The sequence below is a fragment of the Miniopterus schreibersii genome (genome assembly GCF_964146895.1).
Source record: "Miniopterus schreibersii genome assembly, chromosome: 1".
NCBI classification, from domain to species: domain Eukaryota; kingdom Metazoa; phylum Chordata; class Mammalia; order Chiroptera; family Miniopteridae; genus Miniopterus; species Miniopterus schreibersii.
This window is the reverse complement of record NC_138101.1, coordinates 3,981,298-3,991,065: the sequence shown is the minus strand read 5'-3', so window position 1 is coordinate 3,991,065 and position 9,768 is coordinate 3,981,298. Positions and strand designations below refer to the sequence as shown.

Below are 9,768 nucleotides of genomic sequence, written 5' to 3'. Positions count from 1 at the left end.
GGGGATCGAGCCCGCAACCTGGGCATGTGCCCTGACCGGGATCGAACCGGGATCGCCTGGATCCTAGCCCCCCAGCCACAGGACCGCCTCTCTTCTCCCAGGTGCCAAGCACCGTCCCATTCCCAGGCCTCAGCAGGTGCCGTTCCCTCTGCCTGGCGCCCTCTTCCTCCTGGACGTCAGCGTTGCTCCAACCCTTTCTTCTTCCTCTGGGTCTCTCGTCATCTCGCCTCTTCCAAGCAGCCTTCCTGGACCGCCCTGGATAAACAGCAGCTTCATCACTGAACTCACTCTCTTTCCTTTCCTGGGACAACACCCAGCACATAGTAGATGCAAATCATCCAAATGATTGATATTTCGCAGAAGGGGTTTCCAAAGTCCTCACATAATCCGTATTTCCTGTCACAGGAATTACTTGAGCTGGGGTCTAGAACAATGTTTGCCACAGAAGGTTTGGCTTCTAACAACCTGTTTAGACCAGCTGCATTTTCAAGATTTCCAGATCAACTGGAGTTTCTCAAACTGTGTTCCCTGACGCTGTGGTCTCCTGAGAGCCGGCAATAAGGAATTTCACTTTTCACAAGGATCCACCGGGTCAAAGACACTGGGAAACAGTGCAGAACTCTCTCCTGCGTGGGGTTTCACGATGCTTAAAAAAACTCTCCAAGACGCCCTTTGGAGAAAACAGACACCGTGCCTGGTGTTTCGCCCTAGACTCCATCCGTTTCCATCTGCACCATGAAGCACGATTGACAAGTGCAGCCGGAACCTGGGCCCAGAGCGCTTCACCGGCTCCTGCAAGGTCACACAGCCACTTCCAGAAACACACAGCAGGGCCCCTTTCTCCACCCCAGTGTTTCCCTAATGGCTCACTTCGCTGTCGGTTCACAAGGGGTCAGAAACTGAACACAACCCTCAGATTCCAGGATCGATTTGACTAAATCATATATGAAAACGAACATACCAAGTAGGATTTGCTTTCAGTCTCGCCGTCCCGGGAACAGTCAGTTATTCATTCAACAAATACTTATCTAAGCGTTACGTGCCGGGCACTGCACATTTCTCAGTGAGCAAGACCACGGCTGCTCAGGAGACTGACAATAAAATACCCCTAAAGGGAGCCCGACTGATTGAAGGGTTCCTGATAAGCCTGCTTCAAAGCAGGCCCCGGCTGTGAGGGCTGCATGCTCGCATTTCTCTTGTTAGGTAGCAACGCTCACACGTGGAGCCAGCGGCGGGGAGTGAGCGGCTCTGGGCAGGGACGGCCCTGGAATAAGACGCTCCCCTTGCTCTGCAGGCGGCAGAGGAGGCGTGAGATGACTGGAACTCGTTGGGCATTTTGTGGAGCCCCTCAATCAACACATTCTCCAAGTTTGCTGCGATTTCATCTCCAGCTCCTACAGTTTAGTTAAAATGCATCCCCTCACTTCTTATTGTCTACAAATAAAAACGCCTACTTAAAAGTGGGATTTGTTTTTTAAAGCATATCAGCGCACACATTTCAAAGTCCTTCAGAACGTGCTCTTCATCAAAAGTCTTCACCTAGCATTTCACTTGACCCTGAAATGCTAGAGACGAGCTAGGCGGAGAAAGATCTAGGTGTTATGCCACATGATCTCCTCACTGAACTGCTAGAAACCGTCTAGGAATCAGAGAGTTGGTTTGTGTTGTTATTTTTTTAAAAAGATTCCAAATCAGAAAAAGAAAAATTAGAATCCCAGGCTTGAGAGGTTCATGGTCGATGCCTTGGCCTCAGAGCTAGCCCTCAGCACGGACTCAAGATGTATGTGTCTAATAAAAAAAGTCTAAGGCATCGGGAGCTTTTCAAGATCCGTTGGCCAGTGTGGCTCAGTGGTAGAGCATCGGCCCACGCACCGAAGGGTCACAGGTTCGATTCCCAGTCCAGGGCACGTACCTGGGTTGCAAGTGTGTTCCCGGCCCTGGTTGGGGCGCGTGCGAGAGGCAGCCAATCGATGTCTCTCTCACATCGGTGTTTCTCTCTCTCTTCCTCCCTCTCTCTCGCTCTAAAAATCAATGGAAAAAAATATCCTTGGGTGAAGATTAACAGAAACAAACAAACAAACAAACAGATCCCTGGGCCCTGAGCGCATCTCTGAGGCCAGGCGGCCTGTAAAGGAAGCTCCCAGGCCGGGCGGAGGAAGTCTCCCTGCTCTGAAAGGGAAACGGTGTGACGCTTCCTCCAGGAGCCGTCCTGAAAACAGCCTGGCAAAGCAAGATAACCACCCCGTCGCACGCATAATTCATGTTTATTAGGCACCGGGACAAGTCAGGGAGAATTCCTCGGCTGCAGGGAAGACACACTGAGAGCAGACGCTGCATAAACACGGGCCGCGGACGCAAGGTACAGGAGAGCCGCTCGCCCAGCAGCACTGCGCGCACACCGGACCTGTCATTTAAAAAGCCACCCGAGCACCAGTCACTGAACCACCCATTCGGTCAAAGGGCAGGGGAGAGCATATAGTTTTCAGACCAAGTTCTGAAAAGTCCTTTTTTTTTTTTTTTTTGCAAGGACCAAACACCACCTCTGAAAGGACACATCGGTCCACGTCTGCCAGGCTGGGGTATGTTTGGCCGAGGCTGTTCCAGTTGCTTCTGCCGATTCTTTCAGCAACAAACCAAGCGAGTGAGGTTTCTAAGCACAAAGGCTACTACCAGGGGCAGAGGAAAGACGATAGACCGAGCGATGCTGGAAGCGCGTGTGCCCGCGTGTGTGTGTGTTCCACGTGCCTCTCCATGTCTGTGCGGGTCTCTAGGTCCACGAAGGGCATTTCCTACATAGTTTAATGGAATCCATTTGGGGTGAAAGGTGTTATTTTGCCTAATGAAATCTCCGCCTCGCAGTGCAGCTCCCAGGCAGCCGGGCCACCATCTGGGGACTCTTGAGAAACCTGGGACGTAGGATGGAAAGGGCCCTCCTCCTCGCTGTCCTCCCCGTCCCCCGCGGTCACAGCGTTGGGAATCAGGTGGCTGTAGGCAGCCACCCTCGCCTTGGGGAAGACCCGGGCGTCCTGGTTGTAGGAGATGAGCTCGTTGCTGATGTCCACGGTCTCCACCTGGGTGCTGGAGCAGAGGTGGCCGCACCCCAGCAGCTGGGCGAACACCTTCCTGAAGTCGGTGTTGAAGGCGTAGATGATGGGGTTGAGGGAGGAGTTGGCCCAGCCGAACCAGACGAAGACGTCGAAGGTGGTCTCGCTGACGCAGGGGAAGCCGGCCCGAGGGCCCCCCGGGCGCCCCCGGCAGAAGGGCACCGCGCAGTTCAGGATGAAGAAGGGCAGCCAGCAGCACACGAAGACCCCCATGATCACCGACAGCGTCTTGAGGACCTTGGTCTCCTTCCGGATGGACGCGCGCAGGCCGGCGTGGGGCGCGCAGGCCGCGGGGCCACGGCACCTCCGCGCGCGCTGCGCCGCGCTCTCCAGGGCGGAGATGCTGCGGATCTGCCCCTGCGCGATGCGGTAGATGCGCGTGTAGGTCCCGATCATGATGGCCACGGGGATGTAGAAGCTGATGAGCGAGGAGGAGATGGCGTAGGTTCGGTTCAGGCTGGAGTCACAGTTGTCCTCCCGCACCCCGGGCTCCCCCGCTTCCCCCCAGGGCGTCCCGTTGGCCGGGTTGGGCGGCGGGTCCAGCGCGCCCCGGGAGCCTGCCTCGTCCCTGTGCCAGTGGAGCTGCACTGGGATGAAGGAGATGAGGATGGACAGCGCCCAGGCCACGCCGACCATGACCAAGGCCACGCGCTGGGTCATGGCTCGCTGGTAGCGGAAGGGCCTGGAGATGGCCCAGTAGCGGTCCACGCTGATGACGCACAGGTTCAGGATGGAGGCGGTGGAGCACATGATGTCGAAGGCCACCCAGACGTCGCAGAAGGCCCCGAAGGGCCAGTAGCCGGCCACCGCGGCGGCGGCCTTCCAGGGCATCACCAGCACCGCCACGCAGAGGTCGGACACGGCCAGGGACACGATGAAAACGTTGGTCATCTTGGCGCGCAGGTGGCGGCTGCGCACAATGGCCGCGCAGACCAGCACGTTGCCCAGCAGGGTCCAGATGACCAGCACGGTCAGGAGGCCCGCGGTGACCACCTGCGCGGGCCCCAGCGGCGCCGGCCCCTCCGCTCCGCCCGGGGCGCCTCCTGGAACCGGCTGCTGCGGCCCGAGTCTCGCCGGGTTCGCGGTGCCATTGCGCCCCGGCAGCAGCATGTCGGACTCGGCGGCGGGGGTGGGCTGCGTGCGCTCCAGACTTCGGCCCTGTGCCCCCCAGGCGGCCCCATCGGGCACCCGGGGGGTGGCGCGAGGGTTCCCGCGGCTAAGGGATCCCCGAGCCCCGGGGGACGCTCACCGTGCGCCGCGCCTGGACCCGGAGCTCTCGGGGACCCTTCTCGCCTCGAGCGCCTCCGGGCCGGTGGCCGCGCTGTGCCCCTTGGGCGCCGGCGCTGAGGACAGGAAGCAGCCGGGCCGGGGAGCCCTTCCTGGGACCCGCCGCGCGCCGGGAGGAGGCGGCGGCTGCGTCTGGTTCGGAGCCGGAGAAGCGAAGAGCCAGTCACCACCGAGGGGCGGGGGCGGGAGCGGCCCGGGGGGGCGAGCTCTGCGGCGGAGCCTGGGTCCCCCGCTGCTCCCGGGGCCCGCGCTCCGGCCCCCGCGCCCCGCTCTCCGCGCCCCGCTCTCCGCGCTCCTGCCCCCGCGCCCCGCTCTCCGCGCCCCGCTCTCCGCGCTCCTGCCCCCGCGCCCCGCGCCCCGCTCTCCGCGCTCCTGCCCCCGCGCCCCGCTCTCCACGCCCCGCTCTCCGCGCTCCTGCCCCCGCGCCCCGCTCTCCGCGCCCCGCTCTCAGCGCTCCTTCCCCCGCGCCCCGCTCTCCGCGCTCCTGCCCCCGCGCCCCGCTCTCCGCGCCCCGCTCTCAGCGCTCCTTCCCCCGCGCCCCGCTCTCCGCGCTCCTGCCCCCGCGCCCCGCTCTCCACGCCCCGCTCTCCGCGCTCCTGCCCCCGCGCCCCGCTCTCCGCGCTCCTGCCTCCGCGCTCCTGCCCCCGCGCCCCGCTCTCCGCGCTCCTGCCCCCGCGCCCCGCTCTCAGCGCCCCGCTCTCCGCGCTCCTGCCCCCGCGCCCCGCTCTCCGCGCCCCGCTCTCCGCGCTCCTGCCCCCGCGCCCCGCTCTCAGCGCCCCGCTCTCCGCGCTCCTGCCCCCGCGCCCCGCTCTCAGCGCCCCGCTCTCCGCGCTCCTGCCCCCGCGCCCCGCTCTCAGCGCCCCGCTCTCCGCGCCCTGCTCTCCGCGTTCCTGCCCCCGCGCCCCCGCCGCCTCGCGGGTTCCTGGGCGCCCTCTCCAGCTCAGCCGCTCCGCCGGTGCCTGGGCGCCCTCTCTCTCCGCGCCCTGCCCGCCCGAGTCTGGGGACGAACCCGCAGGTCCTAGAGGCGCCGCGGCGCCAGGTTCCCGCAGCGCGCTGGGCAGAACGCGCCCGGGAAGACAAATAGGTGCCTGGCCCAGCCCTGTTGCGCCGCTGCCTTGGCCATGGCCATGTTTAATAAACAGGAAGGTGGAGTAGGGATGGGGAATGGGGGGGGGGGCGGGGGGGGCCACTGGCTTCTAGACTGGGAAAGAGCACTTGCAGTGTGAAGGGGGCGACTTTGGATTTCTCACAGACCTGAGTCCCAGTTCGTACTTGATTCCTGGCTGTGTGACCTTGAGGCGCAGCTTGTCTTCCATGGGCCTTGGTTGTCTCATCCACAACGTGGGGTAATGATGCCGACGCCTGCGGGTGGTGGAGGCTTCCGTGAGCCCATCGAGGGGAGGCCCACCTGCTCCCCACCTGCGCAGGAGACATGTCTCCTAGGAACTTCTCCAGTCTCTCCTCCACACTCATTCTAAGATTGGGGGCTTCACCTGATCTCTTGAGAGAGCCCCCTTCCCCACCCCCACTCCTAATCCTGGAGCCATTGGTCCTTTGGGGAATAGCTTCTGAGAACCCAGGAGACCAGGAGGGGGAAGGGAGCCCCAGAAGTTGGGAGCCCCCTCTCTGCAGGGCACTGTCACAGTCTTCCTCTTTTGAGAGGGATGGATTAATAATACCTCAGTGCTTAACAGAAAAGGAAACTGAGGCTCGAATGGTGGCCCAGAGCCTAAAATTTGAAGAAAAAAAAAACACAACACAGTGAGGAAAGGCTGGGAAGGAAGAGCAGTGTTCCAGGACCTCACCACGCCTCCCCAGCTGACGAGTTCCGTCTCTGAACCACCCAGTCTCTGTTGGTGCTAAGCTCAGCTGAAGGCAACTGGAGAGAAATGGATGAGGCATCGGCCTGCTGCTAGGTTCCATCTGAGACCTGCCCTGAGGTCCAGAGAGGAGCAGGCCCCTCATCCCTCCACTCAGACCCACCTGCCCCATTCACCCTGGCCCCACCTGCACCCCCAAGCAACACCTAAGGGTCCCAGCTTCTCACACTCAGCTTGCTCAACCTTCCACAGCCCTCCCCCTCACACCGTCCCCCCCTGCCCTGCTCTCTGCTGCCGGAGATGGCAAGACCATCTGTCCAGGTGCCTACGCCTAAAACTGGAGAGTCACACTCACCACCTGTCTCTCCCCGTCTCCCAGGAGCTGTACCACTCCTTTCCGCCACTATGTTCCCTGTGTAGGACTGTTTCCCCCACCCTGTTTTATGGTGACACTGTCCTGGGTTAGTGCACTCCAGGTTCTGCTGTGATCCTCTGTCCACCCTCCACTCAATGCAGGCAGAGCGATCCCTGTCACATATAACTATGACCATGTCATTCCCCCTGCGGAGAGCACTCAGGGGCTCCTTGCGATCCCCGGTCCTCAGACAGTCAGGTGAGGTCTTCTTAGTCTTTTCATCACCTTGCCCTTGCTCGGTGCTCCTGCGTCTTCTCTTCTTGTCCATAGACAGCCTGGATCCAAGCCACTACCCACCCGCCCCACACACGCACACACACGCACACGCACACACACGCACACACACGCACATATGGTCATCCTCACTCTGGATGACCTCCATCCCATCTTGTCCTGGAGAACACCAACTTACGAGGTCAGAAAAGAACTTGGGTTTTGGAGACGGGGTTCGAATTTCCGTTTCGTATGATTTTATTCAGCAAACATTTATTGAGCACCTATTATGTCCCAAATGCTGTTGTACCCACTGGGAATGCAAGAGTGTATAAAAAATATATATTGTCCTTCCCCTCTTCGAGGTTATAGTCCATTGTTGGGGATAGACTTTAACCCAGGAATCATCCACTGTGCCCGGAGCTAGGAAGGAATAGTACAGAGCATTATGCCGGGCTTGCCCAAGTGAGATAGTTAAGGAAGGCTTCCCTGGGGAAGTCCCTCTTTGGGCTGAAATCACAGTTAAGTGGACAAAAGGGAGGGCAGAGAGCAGGAGAGGCTTGGCAGGCAGGAACAGGCATTTACCAGCGGTGGGATCTTGGACAAGTTACTTGATATTTTTGAGCCTCAGTTTCTTATTTTCAAAATGTGTTGATCACAGTAGTTTAAAAGGCAAGTGTGATGGGACCAAAGTAGCTCCTCTGTGAGCGGCTCTGACCTGCCTTTTCTCTCTGGCTGTACCTGAGTCTTATTCAGAGCACAAGGGACGTCTCAGCCTCATGCTCCAGTCACGGGCCCGTCTCTGCAGTTACAAAAGCCAGTAAGTCACCCTTTTGCTAACACGTGTCTGAGCTGAATTTCAGTTGTCACCTTCAACTGAAGATGCCATTCCTACCACAGAAAATAAGTGATGTGCGTTTGTCAGGTAGTGGCGTGAGAACAACGTGGGGTGGGGGACTGGCTGGCCATCTGGTGGGCAGCAGGAGGCAGAGCTACTTGGAAGAGAGGACACTGGAGCTGGGGGGTAAAGCCTTCCGGGGTTGGGACATTCCTGGCCGAGGGAACAGCATGTGCAAAGGCTCAGAGGCATGAAGCCTCATGTGTGAAAGGACAGATTCTGAACTCTTAAGACTTTTCCTCTGTTATCCAAAGTTTTCTCTCTATCGATAAGGCCTTATGCACGCAAAGGAACAGCACGCAGCCAGGCAGCCGCCCCATGTGTCTGTCCCTTGTTCCCGGGAGGGCTCCTGGAGCAGGGTGCCTGGTGGGGACACTGGCTCAGTGGAAATGGTGGCTTCCCTTTCTCATCCAGGCTCTTTGCCACGTTTTTCAAAAGAGCTGGGCAGAGTAAACACCTGAAAACCAAGGAGTGTCTTCAGCCAACCTCCGAGCCCAGCCTTGCTGGCAAGGACTCGCCAACTAGACGGCTAATAAACCCCTTATCTCTTATCTGATCCCCCAGAGCCCCGTCTTCAGAGGGCAGCAGCGAGGAAGCCACCCTCTCCCACGCCTGCAAAGCTGTACTAAGAGGATTTTCTTAGAACGTTTCAGCACACGGGGTTTTCCTAAGCCGCTCGGCAAATATTCTTCTATTTAAACTCATTGACCCTCCTTTTTCCAAAGGCATATTTTAAATTGGATTTGCTTCACTGAGACAAATGGCTAAATCGATAGGACCACAGCCAGGATTTGCTGCTGCTGCCCCGGCTGCCATGGAAAGAATTCATGCCGGTTTGCACCCAAACAGCCTGGGCTCCTTGGCGACAGGCACAACCTGAGCTCCCCCGGCGCCAGCCCTGTGACGTGCTCGGCTTGGCGAGGCTCGGCGGAGCCCAGGCAGGAGAGAGATGACCCATCATTTGCATCCATCCCTGCCGCTGGAAAAGCCACCTCATTGACGGTGACCCAGAGGCCTCTGCAAACCCAAAGGTCAGTGCCTGGGTCCCCACCCTCCCCAGCTCCGACGCCCGGGGAGCTGAGAGCAGCCATTTCGGGCAGGCGAGAGCAGTTACGCCAGGAGGTAGCACATGCGTGTGGACAGAGGAAGGTGGGCTTGCAAGCAGGTAGTCCTGGGTTCAAATCCCTCCTCCCTTACTTACTAGCTCTGGGACCTTGAGCAAGCTATTTAAATTCTCAGAGCCTGAGTTTCCTCATCTTTAAAATGGTAACATTAAAGGGAGGGGGTTGGAGGACTGGGTGAGAAAGGTGAAGGGTTTGGGAAGTACAAATTGGCAGTTACAAAATAGTCACAAGGACACAAAGTTCCGCGTGGGTAATATAGCCAATAATACTGTGATAACTCTGTATGGTGCCAGGTGGGTACCTGAATGACGGGGAGGATCACTTTGCAAATTATTGAACCACTTTGCTGTACACCTGGAACCAGCATAAAATAATATTGAAAGTCAACTGGAACTGGAAATGAAAAAATTGTTACGTGTGAACATTGACACTTCCTCTGCAGAGCTATTATGAATAAACGACATGCTGTACTTGGGAAACGGTATGTCGGTATTAGTCAGGTTTTGTTATCATAATGCTGCGTAACAAACAGCCCCCATCTCAGTGGCTTGCAGCACAAACGTTTGTTCCTGGTGGTCTGCGGCCAGCTGGGGAGGCTCTGCCCTGAACTGCAGGTCAGGCCCAGTCTGCTCGTGTTTCTCCCCCCAAGCCAGCGGTTCCCTGGGGCTTGCTGCTGTCAGGGCGCAGGGCAGGAGCCAACAGTTCCTCGTCATACAACTCTTCTAGAAGTTTGAAATTATTTCAAAATAAAAGAAATCTTAAATACATTGATTAGGAATGCTTTCAGCTGTGAAAACCTGACTGCTCGTGACTGATGCAGTGAAGACGTTTCATTCTCCAGCATAACAGGACATTCAGAGGAAGCAGGCAAGGGCTGGTGCAAGGCCTCAGCGATGGAACAGGACCC

General features: G+C 58.4%; 1 protein-coding gene across 1 annotated transcript; it reads right to left on the bottom strand.

The window, feature by feature from the left end:
* Window positions 1-2,743: 2,743 nt before the first annotated feature.
* DRD5 (dopamine receptor D5) lies at window positions 2,744-4,214 on the bottom strand (the record flags this gene model as incomplete). The annotated part of the gene is made up of 1 exon (XM_081137614.1): window positions 2,744-4,214. The coding sequence occupies one exon, from the start codon at window positions 4,212-4,214 to the stop codon at window positions 2,799-2,801; it is 1,416 nt and encodes a 471-aa protein (XP_080993740.1). The 3' UTR covers window positions 2,744-2,798.
* Window positions 4,215-9,768: the final 5,554 nt, after the last annotated feature.